At 33.7% G+C, this 20,744-nt stretch overlaps 1 protein-coding gene across 1 annotated transcript in view; it reads right to left on the bottom strand.

Annotated features, from left to right (window-relative positions):
- Positions 1-18,744, bottom strand: part of LOC105337269 (uncharacterized) — a 32,355-nt gene extending 13,611 nt beyond the window's left edge. The window contains exons 1-15 of the mRNA XM_066069849.1: positions 18,514-18,744; positions 17,091-17,171; positions 16,575-16,705; positions 16,350-16,474; positions 16,032-16,140; positions 14,499-14,592; positions 13,454-13,634; positions 12,922-13,097; positions 11,649-12,434; positions 6,766-6,846; positions 6,296-6,505; positions 4,656-4,736; positions 4,140-4,270; positions 3,919-4,043; positions 3,634-3,742 (exon numbers count right to left, since the gene is read on the bottom strand). Coding sequence (XP_065925921.1) covers positions 3,634-3,742; positions 3,919-4,043; positions 4,140-4,270; positions 4,656-4,736; positions 6,296-6,505; positions 6,766-6,846; positions 11,649-12,434; positions 12,922-13,097; positions 13,454-13,634; positions 14,499-14,592; positions 16,032-16,140; positions 16,350-16,474; positions 16,575-16,705; positions 17,091-17,171; positions 18,514-18,691 — 2,598 coding nt within the window. The 5' untranslated portion in view covers positions 18,692-18,744. The remainder of the gene's footprint in view (positions 1-3,633; positions 3,743-3,918; positions 4,044-4,139; positions 4,271-4,655; positions 4,737-6,295; positions 6,506-6,765; positions 6,847-11,648; positions 12,435-12,921; positions 13,098-13,453; positions 13,635-14,498; positions 14,593-16,031; positions 16,141-16,349; positions 16,475-16,574; positions 16,706-17,090; positions 17,172-18,513) is intronic.
- Positions 18,745-20,744: the final 2,000 nt, after the last annotated feature.

Genomic DNA, 20,744 nt, shown 5'->3' with positions numbered 1-20,744 from the left:
AAACCTATGGCTCAGAATCAGCATCCAAGCCTGTGGAAAGTATTGGTATCATATGATGCATCATCTTTCCAAATTTGGTAAAGATAGAACCAGTATAACTTAATAGATTTGTCCACCAAAGGGCACCAGCTCGAAAAACATTATCCTCCTCTAGCAGCCAAAACCTTTGGCTTAGAACTAGCATCAATATCTGTCAAATGAATCAGAATCACAAAATGCATCATCAATGCAAGTTTGGTGAAGACAAGCCATAACTTCGATATGGCCACCAAAAGGCACCTGCTTCAAAAACTTTAACCTGCTCAAAAAACCTTAACCTCTTCCAGCATCTGAAACCTATGGCCAGAATCAGCATCCAAGCCTGTCAGTTTTGTATGTATTATAAGATGCATCAGTCGTGAAAGTTTTGTGAAGTAATAACTTAGATACAGTCATCAAAGGGCACCAGCTTGAAAAACATTAACCCTCTTCAGCATCCAAAACCTATCGCTAAGACTCAGCACCCCAGCCTGTTATGGCCATACTGTAGATTTCTAATTAAACACAAGGAATTAATATCCACGTAAAATGGCGAGAAGTACATGTATATTGTGCAAATTTTAAAATCTCGCTTTTATTTTTTGAACATCTGTAACTACATTAAAGTATGACTAAAATTCGGCTATCGCGATTTCATGTTCTCAAGATTTTCTGGAAAACAGTTGAATTGCAGAATTAAGTACTTAATTAAGTACGTAAAATAAGGAAACTACAGTATGTAGGTCCAGATGCCCCAGCCTTGCAAGTTTTGTGAAGATAGGACAAGTAAAAAGTAACTTAGTTACAAGACCTGCTCCAAAAACTTTAAATAAGTTGAAACACCGATGCTGACCCTGGGAGTATAACATAAGTTCCCCCGACTTCCTCTCTGTGAGGCAAAAAGGACTGATGGATGGGTAAACAAGAGGCCCATGGGCCACATCGCTCACCTGAACAGCAGTTCCTTGTAACATTACATTTCGTAGCATATGCTTTTTCTATTTTAAACATTGAACCCCTTTCTGGGGACCCAGTTATGGTCCGAGGTTTATGGTTGGCTTGAACAACATATATAGTAACATAGGAATGAAAATGTGAAGCACTGCGGTGGGACCGCACGTACACAACCTGAAAAACTAAACATAGCAGAGTTCCACTTCAAGAGGAATAACTCTCAGACTGTACAGAACACAAGAAAGATAACTCTTGGTTCCACTACATTAGAGTTTACACAATTTGAGGATCCTTGCATAGTAATCTCACAAACTGTAGCATTATAGTTCTCGAGAAAAACTTTTTAAAAACATTTTCAATATATCTTTCTATGTTAAACTTTGAACCCCTCTTGGGGCCACAGTATTAGTCCAGTGCTAAAATTTTAATTATTTGGAATCTACATTATTTAAGGATGCTTGCCTAGTTATCTCACAAGCTGAAGCATTATAGTTCCCTAGAAAAAGATTTTTCAACATTTTCCCTCTATATTTCTATGCTAAACTTTGAACACCTCTTGGGGCCCCAGTATTAGATTGAGATCACGGCTTTTATAATTTCGAATCTACACTATTTGAGGGTGCTGACGTAGTTATCTGACAAATTGATGCATTGTAGTTCTCGAAAAGAAGATTTTTAAACATTTTCCATATATACCGGTACTTCTACATTTAACTTTAAACCCATCTTGGGTCTCTAGTATTAGTCCAGGGGTCACTACTTTAAAACTGTCGAACCTTCATTATCCAAGGTTGTATGCATGATAGTAATCTCACAAATTGAAGCATTGTAGTTCTCGAGAAGAAGATTTTTTAACATGTTACCTTTATTTTTCTTTAATAAATTTTGACCCCATCTTGGGGCCCCCGTATTGGTCCGGGGGTCACGATTTTACCAATTAGGAATCTACATAAGCGAAGGATGCATGCATAGAAATTCCACAAACTAAAACATTGTAGTTCTTGAGAAGAAAATTTTTAAACTTTTCCTTTATGTTTTTTAAAATGTTTAAATTTTGAACCCCTCTTGGTGCCCATCAATTGTCCGGGAGTTACAATTTTTTGAATCTACATTATTTAAGGATGTACATGTATGCATAGTAATATCCCAAACAGTTGCACTATAGTTCTTGAGAAGAAGATTTTAAAACATTTTCCTACATATGTTAAAATCTAAACCCCTACTGGGGCCCCACTTTTTGTTCGGGGGTCACGATTTTTACAATCTTCACTATGTATACAACCTTTTGTGTATGTATTGGCATTTTTGGTGAAGTGGTTCTTGAGAAGAAAATTTTTAAACATTTTCATATGTAGTTCTATGTTAAACTTTGAACCCCGCCTGGGGCCCCAGTCTTGGTCCGAGGGTCACGATTTCTACAATTTAGAATCTTCATTATACATACAAGCTTTTGTGTAAATATTGGCATTTCTGGTGCAGTGGTTCTTGAGAAGAAGATTTTTTAAACATTTTCCTAAGGTATTTCTATGTTAAACTTTGAACCCCGCCTGGGGCCCCAGTCTTGGTCCGAGGGGCACGATTTTTACAATTTAAAATCTTCACTATATATACAAGCTTTTGTGTAAATATTGGCATTTCTGGTGCAGTGGTTCTTGAGAAGAAGATTTTTAAACATTTTCCTATGTATTTCTATGTTAAACTTTGAACCCCGCCTGGGGCCCCAGTTTTGGTCCGAGGGTCACCATTTTTACAATTTAGAATCTTCACTATGTATACAAGCTTTTGTGTAAATATTGGCATTTCTGGTGCAGTGGTTCTTGAGAAGATGATTTTTAAAAAAATTTTCTATGTATTTCTATGTTAAACTTTGAACCCCGCCTGGGGCCCCAGTTTTGGTCCGACGGTCACGATTTCTACAATTTAGAATCTTCACTATATATACAAGTTTTTGTGTAAATATTGGCATTTCTGGTGCAGTGGTTCTTGAGAAGAACATTTTTAAACATTTTCCATATGTTGTTCTATGTTAAACTTTGAACCCCGCCTGGGGCCCCAGTTTTGGTCCGAGGGTCACCATTTTTACAATTTAGAATCTTCACTATATATAAAAGCTTTTGTGTAAATATTGGCATTTCTGGTGCAGTGGTTCTTGAGAAGAAGATTTTTTAAACATTTTCCTATGTATTTCTATGTTAAACTTTGAACCCCGCCTGGGGCCCCAGTTTTGGTCCGAGGGTCACGATTTTTACAATTTAGAATCTTCACTATATATACAAGCTTTTGTGTAAATATTGGCATTTCTGGTGCCGTGGTTCTTGAGAAGAAGATTTTTAAAGACATGCACCCTAAACTTACTGTTTCGCAATTATCTCCCTTTTGAAAAGGGCTGTGCCCTTTATTTTAACAATTTATAACCCCCTTTTATAAGGATGCTTTGTACCAAATTTGGTTAAATTTGGCCCAGTGGTTTTTGAGAAGAAGTTGAAAATGTGAAAAGTTTACAGACGGACGGACAGACAGACAGACGGACGGACGGACGGACGGACAGACGACGGACAACGGGTGATCAGAAAAGCTCACTTGAACCTTCGGTTCAGGTGAGCTAAAAACATTATACCCCCTCACAACCTGTTGTGTGGAGTATGATAAGTTCTGTGTTACCTGTTTAGGCACAGTGACTCTATCGCTCAGGTTCTCTTTGTCCAGTCTCTGAGAGTCTGGTGCTCGTCGAACTTTTTTTACAGGCTTTCCTCTCTCAAAAGATCCAGCCCTACATTGTACAACACTTTTATTGAGAGTAATAGAAAATATGTCAATATTTTTATAAAAGGTCATCGTATAGTTATACCAAATAGGAGAAAAAATTCAAGACATAGCACAGGTGGTAAACAATTTACTTTGTTTTTAACCTGTGGAGGATGATGATATACCAGGTATATTACTAACATGAAATGAAAAGCTGGTGATTTCATGAATTTTTTTGGTGAATCCTTCCCTAGATTAATCCATCCTTGATTTGATATTGCTATGTCCTGTGACTGACGAGGCTGTCCCTGGTTAACAAAAGATATCTGAAAGACAGAAAACATACAGTGTAAACATTTCATACCAAAAACTATTAATTAATGTACAGAGACAAAATAAATCGGAAAAGAAACTATACTTACCAATTTTTCTGCATACTCATTTGGTTCAAATTTGAGAAAGTCGGTCTTCAAGTTGTCAACTTTCATCCTGCCATAATTTGATATCATCAGGATGGTTGTGGAATCCAGGGCACCCTCCCTGGGCATTTTGACTGAAAAGCAATAATACATGTACATATTATATTTAACTAAATTAAGAGCAAAGTATGGAGAGGGAAGTCAATGTCATAAGGTAGCTAGGTTTTAAAACAGTTGAATTATATGACATATCTTTGCATGAATTTTGATAAAAAAAATTCTAATGAGTTTTTTTGAACCCGATCGAGCTAAACAAATAGTGTGACGGATGGACACAGGACGAAAGGATAAAAGACTAATCTTATTTCATATACTTGAATTATCTGTTTTAATTACTCTGGGCATGTTTATCAAACTGTGGCAGAAAAAGAAAAAGAATCCCCCAAGACAAACTTTAGTTACTGTACAATGTTTGCCCTAATTTGATGATTTAACATCATATGCAATATAAACACCAACCATCTTTGTTAAGATCATCAGCTGTCTTCAACGCCTCCGTAAGACTTGTGGATTCTGGGTTGATCATGTCATGTTTCTGTTCTAAAAATAAACATGAGAAACAGTTAAATTTGATACCTTACAGTGTTTTTTCATTGTCTTGTTTTCAACTTAACAATTTAAGATCAATTAAGTATACAGTTCAAGTGAGCTTAATTGCCTTTGATAAGTGTCTTTTTTATTTTAATGTAGCCATAAGTGCAAAGTTATAACTTTCTTTTGTATTGTGTTTTTAAACAAAATTAACAATAAATGTAATGTTTATGAGTTGAGAAATTGCGATTTTATTATCTTGATAGGGTAAGATGATATATTATTATACTTTCATCATTTAAATACTGAAATCTGATTGGTTTAGACGCAGTTGGCAATCCGTTCTATTACCATCAGCGTTAGCAACACACTTGGCAACGGGTAACACAACAAATTGTTACATGCGCGTAAATTATGCACATACGGTTCACCGTAGAATTCACTTCATTTCTATATAAAGCAGTAAAATTTTCTTTAAAAATAAGACATTCGGTATAATAAAGTAAATAGTGCCTGTTTGGGAGGGTAACTGTTGAAATTGACACCCCTGGAAAACCATCGTCAACCTCCACTTCGCGTCGGTTGACAATAGTTTTCTCGGGGTGTCAATTTCAACAGTTACCCTCCCAAACAGGCAATATTTATATAATGGCACTTACGCCTTAATTATTATTTCCTACATGTATTACATGTATTATAACCTATACATAATCTCAAACAAAATAGTATGACTTGCTCATTTATTCTTGGCAAAAAATGCATTTTTTAAATAAGAATTTATTTACAGGGCATCAAAAGAAACAGGAGCAATTAAAAAGTTTAATTTTGTTAAGAATTAATTTTTTTAAGCCAACATACACAATATGCCAAATTATGGAGTGAAAAATCAACTTTCATATAACCCCTGAACCAGACCAGAATGTACAATTTATTATTGAATTTCACTATTTGGTGAATTTTTACTATAGTTGTCATATATTTGAAAGAAAAAGAAATCCCTACGTTAGGGCAGAAAAAGTGTTAAACAAAATATACGGTAAATGTGAAAATTTAGCACATTTTCATTAAACTCCCATGTATAGTGTCCCATAGTAAAATTAGTTTACTTTCGAGAGGACTTTCTAAATTTTGCGGGGTGGTAAATAATTTATTTTTTGATCATAAAACAATTTCTGTAAAAGTAGTGCGAATTTCCTGACGTTTTCCTGGCTATTATAACAATTTCGATATTTACTATAGCCTGAGTAGCAAAAAAATATAAAAATCGTTAAAAAGGCCAGGAAAATTTCAGAATTCTAATTGGCTGGCAAATATCAAAATAGTCAAAAAAAAAAGCCAGGAAAAAGTCAGAAATTTCGCTGGCAAGTAAAATGTCGAAGTCGTTAAAAAAGCCAGGAAAACTCAGTTATTTCGGAATATAATAGAGAAGTAAAACTAGATACTAGAAATTTCATTAAAATATCTAGGGTATGACAGAAATGATAAGACCCGGCCTCGTTAAACATTTTCGAAACATGACATCTACATTAACGATAATGTCTACTTCGCGGGAAATGTCACAGACTTGCCAACAAGTGTGCCCATCAGTTGACGATATCCTGTTCTTATCCGCAGTCTTTCTTCTTTGTTTTGATTTTGTAAAAAGCTGGTTGTCGAGACACTCGTCTCATCTGAATCTGATTCCGCTCCATGTGAAGCACTCGCGTTACTGTTAGCATTAGTAATTTTCCTCTTCATCCCCGCCATCTTTTCGTTTCCGATTAAGCAGGTCGAGACCACTATATTTTGATAAAAAAATTCTAATGAGTTTCTTAGAACCCGATCGAGCTAAACAAATAGTGTGACGGATGGACACAGGACGAAAGGATAAAAGACTAATCTTATTTCATATACTTGAATTATTTGTTTTAATTACTCTGGGCATGTTTATCAAACAGTGGCAGAAAAAGAAAAAGAAACCCCCAAGACAAACTTTAGTTACTGTACAATGTTTGCCCTAATTTGATGATTTAACATCATATGCAATATAAACACCAACCATCTTTGTTAAGATCATTAGCTGTCTTCAACGCCTCTGTTAGACTTGTGGATTCTGGGTTGATCATGTCATGTTTCTGTTCTAAAAATAAACATGAGAAACAGTTAAATTTGATACCTTACAGTGTTTTTTCATTGACTTGTTTCCAACTTAACAAGATCAATTAAGTATACAGTTCAAGTGAGCTTAATTGCCTTTGATAAGTGTCTTTTTTATTTTAATGTAGCCATAAGTGCAAAGTTATAACTTTCTTTTGTATTGTGTTTTTAAACAAAATTAACAATAAATGTAATGTTTATGAGTTGAGAAATTGCGATTTTATTATCTTGATAGGGTAAAATGATATATTATTATACTTTCATCATTTAAATACTGAAATCTGATTGGTTTAGACGCAGTTGGCAATCCGTTCTATTACCATCATCGTTAGCAACACACTTGGCAACGGGTAACACAACAAATTGTTACATGTGCGTAAATTATGCGCATAAGGTTCACCGTAGAATTCACTTCATTTCTATATAAAGCAGTAAAATTTTCTTTAAAAATAAGACATTCGGTATAATAAAGTAAATAGTGCCTGTTTGGGAGGGTAACTTTTGAAATTGACACCCCTGGAAAACCATTGTCAACCTCCACTTCGCGTCGGTTGACAATCGTTTTCTCGGGGTGTCAATTTCAACAGTTACCCTCCCAAACAGGCAATATTTATGTAATGGCACTTACGCCTTAATTATTATTTCCTACAGACCCTGAAACGTACTACTACACCACACGCTCGCTGCACGCTCGCTACACGCTCGCTAAACGGTTCACACGAAACGCTGAACGGTTTACACGAAACGCTGCACGCTTTGCCCGAAACGCTAAACGATTTACACGAAACGCTGAACGGTTTACACGAAACGATTCTTGCACGAAACGATTTGCTCGCTTTTCACACGCTTTTGTCCTGATCGATTCGGTTCCTCTCGGATTCTTGCCCTGACTCTGTTAGTAAGAATTAATTTTAAGAAAACACGAAATAAAAGAAATACCGATATAAGAAACATATATTTACAAAAGTGTTGAATTGATTAATTAAATTAATTTGGTACTAATATTTAAGGCAAAAAATTATTTATTCACAGAATTAGCCAAAAATATTACTTCTATAAATATACTTATTGCTCAAAAGAAATATCCATGATTATTATTAGTGCCGTAAATAATAAAAATTCCAGAAAAAAAAAGTTACAGTAACACAATATTCAATACCAAAAATAAAATCCGTATGATTTACAAACTGAAATCTGTTTTTCAGCATTCGGCGGGATTTTTTTTTCTTCTCACATTAATATTTTTATTGGTTTTAGAGAATACGATGTAAAAATACTAACAGTAAATAAACCTGTAATTATTTACACTGATAATTTTGGAAGTTATGTAAAATAAAATTAGTCACATAAGTTAGAAAAATGCTATAAAACAACCGATTAATTTTTTTCTTATGTCGAATCATTCGCGTAAATAAATGTTCTGTAGATAATATCACAGAAAAAAATCAATCGATTAAATAATAAAGAAAGTTGTCATTACTATTTCGGATAGAACAAAAAATAAAAAATGATTTAAATTTTTGTCTCAATCCGGCGCCCCGCGTAAAGGCGTACAATATATCTATCATAATCTATTTGAATTTAGTACAGTGCATATAGATTCCCATAATAATTAATTGCATGTGTACATTTTAGGAACATTTCAGTGTGCTAATTACTTGTTGTTTTCGGTTATCAGTGTTTAAATAATTAAAATAATAACTTGTAGAAATACTTTTAATCGGGATTCAGAAGTATTTACTTCCTGCATTTCATTGAAATGAACAGAATATTTCCTTTCTATGTTTACATTTAATTTTGTTCAAATTAATGCTAAATAATCTATAATTGAAATTGTGTGCATCATCAAATACTGATTCCGACTACCTTGAAGTCATTAAATTTCTATTGGCTATTGACGAAAAAGAGACGAGTGACCATCCAATGAAAACGAATACACAGAGTTTGATTGACAGGTTCAGCCAGGTGCAGGTCTTACCCGATGTCCGAGGTTATGTGTACTGGTTGTACACATCTGAATAGTCTCAGTAACTAGTCTTCTTTCAAAACGCGTACTTTTCTTTTGTTTGTTAAAAATTAATTCAATTTTGTAAAAAGATAAGTATATCATTTCTTATAGTTTTTTTCACGAGAATATCTCATAGGAGTTTTGACAATCACAAACAGTTTAAAGTAATGTTTAACACGAGCGCTATTTTGAAACAATTAAATTGTCAGAGAGTTCCGAATGAAATCTGATGAACGTTTCACACGGTTCTCGCACGCTTTGCCCGAAACGATTTACACGCTTTGTCCGAAACGCTGCACGCTTTGCCCGAAACGCTAAACGGTTTACACGAAACGCTTCACACGAAACGCTAAACGGTTTACACGAAACGCTAAACGGTTTACAAGAAACGTTTCTCGCACGAAAGTCGCACGCTTTTTTGGTGTAGTAGTACGTTTCAGGGTCTGTATTACATGTATTATAACCTATACATAATCTCAAACAAAATAGTATGACTTGCTCATTTATTCTTGGCAAAAAATGCATTTTTTAAATAAGAATTTATTTACAGGGCATCAAAAGAAACAGGAGCAATTAAAAAGTTTAATTTTGTTAAGAATTAATTTTTCTAAGCCAACATACACAATATGCCAAATTATGGAGTGAAAAATCAACTTTCATATAACCCCTGAACCAGACCAGAATGTACAATTTATTATTGAATTTCACTATTTGGTGAATTTTTACTATAGTTGTCATATATTTGAAAGAAAAAGAAATCCCTACGTTAGGGCAGAAAAAGTGTTAAACAAAATATACGGTAAATGTGAAAATTTAGCACATTTTCATTAAACTCCCATGTATAGTGTCCCATAGTAAAATTAGTTTACTTTCGAGAGGACTTTCTAAAATTTTCGGGGTGGTAAATAATTTATTTTTTTTATCTTAAAACAATTTATGTAAAAGTAGTCCGAATTTTCTAACGTTTTCCTGGCTATTATAACGATTTCGATATTTTACTATAGCCTGAGTAGTAAAAATATTAAAATCGTTAAAAAGGCCAGGAAAATTTCAGAATTCTAATTGGCTGGCAAATATCAAAATAGTAAAAAAAAAAAAAAGCCAGGAAAAAGTCAGAAATTTCGCTGGCAAGTAAAATGTCGAAGTCGTTAAAAAGGCCAGGAAAACTCAGTTATTTCGGACTATAATAGAGAAGTAAAACTAGATACTAGAAATTTCATTAAAATATCTAGGGTATGACAGAAATTATAAGACCCGGCCTCGTTAAACATTTTCAAAACATGACATCTACATTAACGATAATGTCTTCTTCGCGGAAAATGTCACAGACTTGCCAACAAGTGTGCCCATCAGTTGACGATATCCTGTTCTTATCTGCAGTCTTTCTTCTTTGTTTTGATTTTGTAAAAAGCTGGTTGTCGAGACACTCGTCTCATCTGAATCTGATTCCGCTCCATGTGAAGCACTCGCGTTACTGTTAGCATTAGTAGTTTTCCTCTTCATCCCCGCCATCTTTTCGTTTCCGAATAGCAGGTCGAGACCACTATATTTTGTGACGTCGGCATAAATTTGCACACTAAATTAGGCATCTGTTTACTTTTATCGACAGGTGAATGAGTTGCAAGGCATTGTGGGCTACTACAAGTTTCAGTGTATACAAAGCGTATTGAAAATATATACCATATTGAATTGTCCTTTGGAAACTCATTTTGAATTATTTTTCAGAATTTATGAAAGTGATATAGACAATTATGTCTGGACTTCAATTTCTATGCTCACATTTAAAAAATATTGCATATGAGGACTTATATCAACCTATTTATTATGTTCAAAAGAGGTACGTCCTATTGAATTAAAAGCTGTGAGTACTGTTTTTTTTTCACGTGATCCCCCATATTTGGGACAACATTAGTAGAACGCGCGTTGATATTTTCTTCAGGGACATTCATCAGAATGCTTAACTATGGAACGCCATGGCTGCCTTATAGCATTAAACTATAGTTCTATTATGTCAATTTGTTATTACACGATGTCAAATACCATTACATGGTGGTAATATATCTTTACGTTTGGTCAAATCATTATAATATGATGTCAAAGACCCATTAGGTGATGTCAACATATCTTTACACGATGTCAACTTTTTACGCTGTGATGGGAAATTATCCTTACAATGTGTCAACATTTAATAAGGAGGTGTAAATTTATTCTTATTTGATGTCAAAATATGATAACATTATGTCTACGCTATATGACATGGGTCAAATATTACCTTCCGTTATGTCATTTTTTCATTACATTAAATGCTATCCTTGCCCTATTGCATTAAACTACAGCTATAATATGTCAATTTGTTATTACATGCTGTCTAATCATTATAATGTGAGGTCAGAAACCCATTAGGTGAAGTCAACATATCTTTATATGTTGTCAATTTTTTACGCCATGATGGAAATTTATCCTTACAATGGGTCAACATGTATTTACGCATTGGCGGATCCAGAGGGGGGGTTCCGGGGGTCGGAACCCCCCCCCCCCCTTTCTCTGGGACATATGATTTTTTTTGAAAACGTTCAATGCATATTTAAAGGCAATTTTTCCCGTTTATAATAGAAATACTGTAATTATCTCAAAGAAATGCTTTTAAAATTGCTTATTTAAAAGACCATACAGTACATACTAGAGCTAATATCTAGTTCAGGGAAAATGAAAATCAAAGGCAGTATATACACTTCTGTCATAATATGAGCTTAATTAACTTTCACTTAGAAACGTACTTCTAAAATGTTCAGCTATGGAGTGTATGATTTTTGATGACTTAGTCACTCTTGGTCTGCTTCCACATTCTTCTGATAAAACCTGTCGTATGCCCTCTTCCTCTCCCCTACTAAATGCTAGCTTTAGAGCTGCATAGTTCAAGTCACTGGCGGCAATTTTTCTACCCATGTATATAGAAATTATTTTTTCATTGACAAGTCCTTGAAGAGATGGTAGGTTGTGGGCTCTTACTCTTAAGCTCTCATGTGAAAAAGTTGCACATGGCAGAGAGAAAGACGCTTTCAGTCTATAATGTTCATCAAAATTAACTAACCGTACAAGTTTTCGAAGGAACACGACGTCTTGTAATGCGTCATGAGCGGCGTAGTCACAGTGAAGGAACGATGAAACTAGAGCCTGTTGGGAATAAGATGGCAACCCTGGGAATTGTGACCTAAACAAAAGCTTGGTATCAATAAATCCAGCAACATGATCTTGAAAAGTATCCATCTTCCCAACTGCTTCTAAGGCGTTAAATAAGACATGGCAGTCATAAGACTTGATGTTATGCCCAGAAAGGATGGCACATTTTCCTTGTCTAGAAATAAATTCAACAAAGGACTCTAAAGCAAAGGACAGATTGCTGGAATGGACAGATTTGCCTCTGTGGAACACCTTACTGCCTCTCTTCGTTATGCCTGTCACATCAGATGCTTTGGAAGACATGGGAACTTTTGGCTTGACAAAACGCTCCCACTGATTTTCTCCGCATACAGCAGCCATCTGGGTAATGTGGGAATTACGACCTGTTAAACATAAGTAAGAAAAGTTATTACCCATAGATTTCCACTAAGGGCTAGAAATGTAGAACATACATTTTTAAATGGTTGAATGTTCCTGTCATTGTGTAACAGATTAATCATTAACATAATCATATCATTGAAATAATTATACATAATAATAAGATTTATTGTGCCCTGTACATGCATTAGTGCTGTAACATTCAAATATGTTTTCATGATACATATAGCTCTACATGTTACACAAATATCAATAATTTAAATGTTAGCTTGTCAAAAAAATATTGATCAGTTAATGATTTTCTTAAAATATGTGAGAGACCAGCTAGAATAATATTGAGAGGATATTCTCACAGTAACAATAAATCACTGATGATTTGTAGATTCATTGACTGTGACATAAATAAACACTAGTCTGTGACACTTCCTTCATTAGTGACTAACATTATCAATGTTGCCCTCAACCTTAAGTCAACATTTGTATATCATTTACCTAATCCAGTGGTTTCTAAATCAAAGTATACAGGTATTGAAGCTGACTCTATCCCAACATTCTTTGGTGGAACTCTCGGGGAAGGAATCTCCTTTATGTCCTGATGAATCATGAGCTCAACAGAACTGCCATAGCTGTCTCCCTCTCTCAGTTCTTTCACTGCATTTGACTTGACTCTAAATATAAATGATAAAACTGAAGAACTTTCCAGTTTTGATTTCCTTTTAAGTAGGAAAGTGTATTTTTATTACAGATTTACAAAAATGTACCGCCTAAAAATTTTGGCTACAAGAAATAATAATTTAATTTATTATTTAATCGCTCGCCCGCTTGTACCTTTCACCGGATGTCAGACGAAAAAGAAGTTATATTGGTGTGGCCTAATGAGTTATTAGAGACATTTAACTTTAAAAAAAAAGTTAAAACAAGCATATTTTAATGAGGTTATGCTGAAAAGTATTTTCAGATATAAATGTTTTAAATTTAAATGGTATTATAAATACATGTACATGTAGCAGAAATGCAAAATTACATTTTAGACAATTTCACTTCTTCTGATAAATTTTCCATAACACTGGCTTGGGCAACACATTCCATTGCACTTCCCATCTCCTTCTCTCTTTGGGAAAGGAGGGTATTGCTGACTGGTGGGATATTAAGGGCTGACAAGAAGCTATTAACTTGCCTTCCACCAATTCCACTGTGAACCATTGCTTTAGAAATTATAAAAAAGAAGGTTTAATTTTTCAAACAACAAATACTTTAAATTACAAAGACAGCAGCTTTCTTATTCTTATGTATTTCATGCAAGATACATTTGAAACTTTTTTTAATTTTCAGATTATTGAGAGTTAATAAACTTAATTAGTAACAACTGAATTCAATTTATCTTGCAACTACCCCTTGCATTGACCTAATAAAAGTAACCCAATAAACTAAAGTTGCTCATCTATCCCCATTTCCCAATTGGTATTTTCAAAATGCCCTGAAATATGGCCATAGAGTGAAAATGTATTGAATCTTAGACAATCTTCTTCTCTCTGTCCACAGCAGGAGGAGATAAACTGAATGCATGAATCTGATTTTTATGAAACCTTGTGAAATTCATGGCCCCTGTGTTTGGGGCTCAGGTCCTAGGGCTAGGCCAATATTGCCACATAGTGAAAATTATGGATGTCAATTTTACTCGGTTGGCTTAGTTGATTAATCTGAGGCTTTAGTCAAGCGATAGTCGAGTACTGAATGATTTTAGGGTATTTGAAACTGAGAGTCTTTTTTTAATCAAATAATGTTATTGCCACATTGATCTTACCTTAAATTAAAGAACATCTAAAAACTTATGATAAATGAGCTTTATTTGACAAAATTTGTTGCATATCTGCAGTTGAAACCATGACGCCATGGTGTAGAGGCAATAAAGATGACGTCACAATTAATGCATTTGAACGTCGGTTGAATGCACGAGGCTCGGAAGTTGGATTTGACTGCACATAATCTCAAGTAAGGCTGACCTTATCCTTATACACATTCAATTGCTAATCTGCAAGTTCATAACTAGTTTTACAAGTAACACTTACCTTCTTCTTTTTTGACCTTCAGCAGTATATCATACAATTTTTCAACTTCTGCAATAGTGGCTTCACTTTTGTCTGATTCATTGAATGACTTCATCTGAAAATGAGGACCAGAGAGTCAGCAACACTGTAAATTCCTTATTTTTTTGCAAATACTCATTCTGCTGTTTTGTATCAAATTCGAGAATTTAAAATTATTAAAAGCTGTCTGAAAAATAAAAGTGAGATTTTAAAATCTGCGAGGGATGCTTCTTATAATTTTATGCGGATATTAATTAATTCCTCATGTTTAATTAGGAATCTACAGTAATACAAAGCCATTTTTCTATCAATACATTTTTTTTACTATTTTTTACTTACACGGTTTGAGTTGTTCTAAAATCTTAAACAGGCCTTAGCATCTACATGTAGATAAACAAGATCTCTCTATGTATCTGAAGTTACCTCTGTGATTCATTTACATAATTAAATAAACCATGCAAGTTTAAATAAGTTAGACCATAATTTACGTAAAACATGTGACCTGCTCCAAAATCCTTAAAATCCTCCTGCATCCAAAACCTATGGCTCAGAATCAGCATCCAAGCCTGTGGAAAGTATTGGTATCACATGATGCATCATCTTTCCAAATTTGGTAAAGATAGAACCAGTATAACTTAATAGATTTGTCCACCAAAGGGCACCAGCTCGAAAAACATCCTCCTCTAGCAGCCAAAACCTTTGACTTAGAACTAGCAACAAAGTCTGTCAAATGAATCAGAATCACAAAATGCATCATCAATGCAAGTTTGGTGAAGACAAGCCATAACTTCTATATGGCCACCAAAGGGCACCTGCTTCAAAAACTTTAACCTGCTCCAAAAACCTTAACCTCTTCCAGCATCTGAAACCTATGGCCAGAATCAGCATCCAAGCCTGTCAGTTTTGTATGTATTATAAGATGCATCAGTCGTGAAAGTTTTGTGAAGTAATAACTTAGATACAGTCATCAAAGGGCACCAGCTTGAAAAACATTAACCCTCTTCAGCATCCAAAACCTATCGCTAAGACTCAGCACCCCAGCCTGTTATGGCCATACTGTAGATTTCTAATTAAACACAAGGAATTAATATCCACGTAAAATGGCGAGAAGTACATGTATATTGTGCAAATTTTAAAATCTCGCTTTTATTTTTTGAACATCTGTAACTACATTAAAGTATGACTAAAATTCGGCTATCGCGATTTCATGTTCTCAAGATTTTCTGGAAAACAGTTGAATTGCAGAATTAAGTACGTAAAATAAGGAAACTACAGTATGTAGGTCCAGATGCCCCAGCCTTGCAAGTTTTGTGAAGATAGGACAAGTGAAAAGTAACTTAGTTACAAGACCTGCTCCAAAAACTTTAAATAAGTTGAAACACCGATGCTGACCCTGGGGTATAACATAAGTTCCCCCGACTTCCTCTCTGTGAGGCAAAAAGGACTGATGGATGGGTAAAAAACATTATACCCCCTCACAACCTGTTGTGTGGAGTATGATAAGTTCTGTGTTACCTGTTTAGGCACAGTGACTCTATCGCTCAGGTTCTCTTTGTCCAGTCTCTGAGAGTCTGGTGCTCGTCGAACTTTTTTTACAGGCTTTCCTCTCTCAAAAGATCCAGCCCTACATTGTACAACACATTTATTGAGAGTAATAGAAAATATGTCAATATTTTTATAAAAGGTCATCGTGTAGTTATACCAAATAGGAGAAAAAAATCAAGACATAGCACAGGTGGTAAACAATTTACTTTGTTTTTAAAAAATATTCAAAATTTAGGAAGTTTGCTTCCAACCTGTGGAGGATGATGATATACCAGGTATATTACTTACATGAAATGAAAAGCTGGTAATTTCATGAATTTTTTTCGTGAGGCCTTCCCTAGATTAATCCATCCTTGATTTGATATTGCTATGTCCTGTGACTGACGAGGCTGTCCCTGGTTAACAAAAGATATCTGAAAGACAGAAAACATGCATACAGTGTAAACATTTCATATCAAAAACTATTAATTAATGTACAGAGACAAAATAAATCGGAAAAGAAACTATACTTACCAATTTTTCTGCATACTCATTTGGTTCAAATTTGAGAAAGTCGGTCTTCAAGTTGTCAACTTTCATCCTGCCATAATTTGATATCATCGGGATGGTTGCGGAATCCAGGGCACCCTCCCTGGGCATTTTGACTGAAAAGCAATAATACATGTACATATTATATTTAACTAAATTAAGAGCAAAGTATGGAGAGTGAAGTCAATGTCATAAGGTAGCTAGGTTTTAAAACAGTTGAATTATATGACATATCTTTGCATGAATTTTGATAAAAAAAATTCTAATGAGTTTCTTTGAACCCGATCGAGCTAAACAAATAGTGTGACGGATGGACACAGGACGAAAGGATAAAAGACTAATCTTATTTCATATACTTGAATTATTTGTTTTAATTACTCTGGGCATGTTTATCAAACTGTGGCAGAAAAAGAAAAAGAATCCCCCAAGACAAACTTTAGTTACTGTACAATGTTTGTCCTAATTTGATGATTTAACATCATATGCAATATAAACACCAACCATCTTTGTTAAGATCATTAGCTGTCTTCAACGCCTCTGTAAGACTTGTGGATTCTGGGTTGATCATGTCATGTTTCTGTTCTAAAAAGAAACAGTTAAATTTGATACCTTAGAGTGTTTTTTCATTGACTTGTTTTCAACTTAACAAGATCAATTAAGTATACAGTTCAAGTGAGCTTAATTGCCTTTTATAAGTGTCTTTTTTATTTTAATGTAGCCATAAGTGCAAAGTTATAACTTTCTTTTGTATTGTGTTTTTAAACAAAATTAACAATAAATGTAATGTTTATGAGTTGAGAAATTGCGATTTTATTATCTTGATAGGGTAAAATGATATATTATTATACTTTCATCATTTAAATACTGAAATCTGATTGGTTTAGACGCAGTTGGCAATCCGTTCTATTACCATCAGCGTTAGCAACACACTTGGCAACGGGTAACACAACAAATTGTTACATGCGCGTAAATTATGCGCATAAGGTTCACCGTAGAATTCACTTCATTTCTATATAAAGCAGTAAAATTTTCTTTAAAAATAAGACATTCGGTATAATAAAGTAAATAGTGCCTGTTTGGGAGGGTAACTGTTGAAATTGACACCCCTGGAAAACCATTGTCAACCTCCACTTCGCGTCGGTTGACAAAAGAAACAGGAGCAATTAAAAAGTTTAATTTTGTTAAGAATTAATTTTTCTAAGCCAACATACACAATATGCCAAATTATGGAGTGAAAAATCAACTTTCATATAACCCCTGAACCAGACCAGAATGTACAATTTATTATTGAATTTCACTATTTGGTGAATTTTTACTATAGTTGTCATATATTTGAAAGAAAAAGAAATCCCTACGTTAGGGCAGAAAAAGTGTTAAACAAAATATACGGTAAATGTGAAAATTTAGCACATTTTCATTAAACTCCCATGTATAGTGTCCCATAGTAAAATTAGTTTACTTTCGAGAGGACTTTCTAAAATTTGCGGGGTGGTAAATAATTTATTTTTTTATCTTAAAACAATTTATGTAAAAGTAGTCCGAATTTTCTAACGTTTTCCTGGCTATTATAACGATTTCGATATTTTACTATAGCCTGAGTAGTAAAAATATCAAAATCGTTAAAAAAGGCCAGGAAAATTTCAGAATTCTAATTGGCTGGCAAATATCAAAATAGTCAAAAAAAAAAGAAGCCAGGAAAAAGTCAGAAATTTCGCTGGCAAGTAAAATGTCGAAGTCGTTAAAAAAGCCAGGAAAACTCAGTTATTTCGGAATATAATAGAGAAGTAAAACTAGATACTAGAAATTTCATTAAAATATCTAGGGTATGACAGAAATGATAAGACCCGGCCTCGTTAAACATTTTCAAAACATGACATCTACATTAACGATAATGTCTACTTCGCGGAAAATGTCACAGACTTGCCAACAAGTGTGCCCATCAGTTGACGATATCCTGTTCTTATCCGCAGTCTTTCTTCTTTGTTTTGATTTTGTAAAAAGCTGGTTGTCGAGACACTCGTCTCATCTGAATCTGATTCCGCTCCATGTGAAGCACTCGCGTTACTGTTAGCATTAGTAGTTTTCCTCTTCATCCCCGCCATCTTTTCGTTTCCGATTAAGCAGGTAGAGACCACTATATTCTGTGACGTCGGCATAAATTTGCATACTAAATTAGGCATCTGTTTACTTTTATCGACAGGTGAATGAGTTACAAGGCATTGTGGGCTACTACAAGTTTCAGTGTATACAAAGCGTATTGAAAATATATACCATATTGAATTGTCCTTTGGAAACTCATTTTGAATTATTTTTTGAGAATTTATGAAAGTGATATAGACAATTATGTCTAAACTTCAATTTCTATGCTCACATTTAAAAATATTGCATATGAGGACTTATATCAACCTATTTATTATGTTCAAAAGAGGTACGTCCTATTGAATTAAAAGCTGTGAGTACTGTTTTTTTTTTCACGTGATCCCCCATATTTGGGACAACATTAGTAGAACGCGCGTTGATATTTTCTTCAGGGACATTCATCAGAATGCTTAACGAACAATTAAACTACTTTATGCTGTATGGAATGCCATAGCTGCCTTAAGGTTCCTCGACACATCAAAATTTTATTTTATGGATCGATAGAGAATCTTTTTTGAAACATGATTCCACAAAACAGAGATCAATATCGGCTTTCAGTTATTTTATACGAATTTTTTTGTATTTTTTTAGTGAAATAGGAAAAACTGTTTGGCAGACAAACAGAATATATTAGAGCTTTAAACTTGTTGTCAATTAATGTGTAATATAATTATAAATAAATTCATGCCAAAGATCGTTTGGTCAAGTGTTTAATTTTTTAATTAAAAAAATATTTCTGAAAATCAAAATTGTAATTCTTTAATATCTTTTTAATCTATGGATAAAATTTTAAAAATAACATATAGTCACATAAACTATTTACTAAACAATGATATTTTACAAAGAAATTGAAATGAAAATGCGAAATTTTGGAAAAATTGCTATTTATCAAATTTTAACCGATCCCGATTGAAAAAAAACTGATCCCGATCAGAATTATTTTAAAATTGAAATTTTACAAATAAACTGCAGTCTTTTTCTAAGTAATTGATATAAATTATAAAGTTAGTAAATGACGAAACCATTTTACAGCTAAACAACCTGAAATTTTTGCAAAATTCTGATTCATTCTAACTTTATGTGATTTCGTTCGGGATCAGTTTAATTACAATCGGGATCGGTTCGATTTTAAAATTTTCCATTTTTTCTTTAAATTAACTATTTGGTTTCAATTTCTTGTTGAAATATGATTTTACAGCAATTGTTAAATGCGAGTAACAGTTTATCTGCAGTTTTTATCATAGATTTAAAAAATATCTACAATCCTTTTTTTTTCATTTTCATATATATTTTTTTTACAAAAATATTTCAAAGTTTATCTGGCCGTTTTTGATATATATTTATAGATAATTGTATTGTGCATTAATTGATAACAAATTTTTAGCTCTAATATATCTTGTTTGCAGCTAAAACGATGTTTCCGGTTTCTATCAAAAAATATAAAATAATCAGAGGCCGATATATATGGAACGCCATAGCTGCCTTAAGGTCAATTTCATATTATATGAACTGGTATCTTATTTATATGCAATAGTAATATCATTATATGCAGTGGTAACATCATTACATGCAGTGCTAACATCATTATATGCAGTGCTAACATCATTATATACTATTATTTCACCATTATATTCCGGCAGGGGTAAAATCTTTATATGAAGTGGTAACATCATTACGTTATGTCGTAAGATCATTATGTGCAGTAGTTTATTCATTATATGCTATGAATAAATCTTTATATGCTATGATAAACTCATTTCATACAGAGCTAAACTCATAATGAACTATTGTTCAATCGTTATGTACACTCTTCATGTGCAGTTGCAAAATCCTTTTATGCAGTGCAATGCAATTGCATGTAAAGCTTTCACCACAATACATAAAGGTTTTACCACCATACATAATGGTTTTAATACACCATAACATGATGTTAGTACTGCATATAATGAACTTATCACCTAATGTCAAGAAGTTGCACTGCATAAAAGGATTTTGCAACTGCACATGAAGAGTGTA

The sequence above is a fragment of the Magallana gigas genome, chromosome 8, assembly GCF_963853765.1.
Source record: "Magallana gigas chromosome 8, xbMagGiga1.1, whole genome shotgun sequence".
Taxonomy (NCBI): Eukaryota; Metazoa; Mollusca; class Bivalvia; order Ostreida; family Ostreidae; genus Magallana; species Magallana gigas.
The sequence above is the reverse complement of the archived record's forward strand: the minus strand, read 5'-3'. Positions and strand labels throughout refer to the sequence as shown.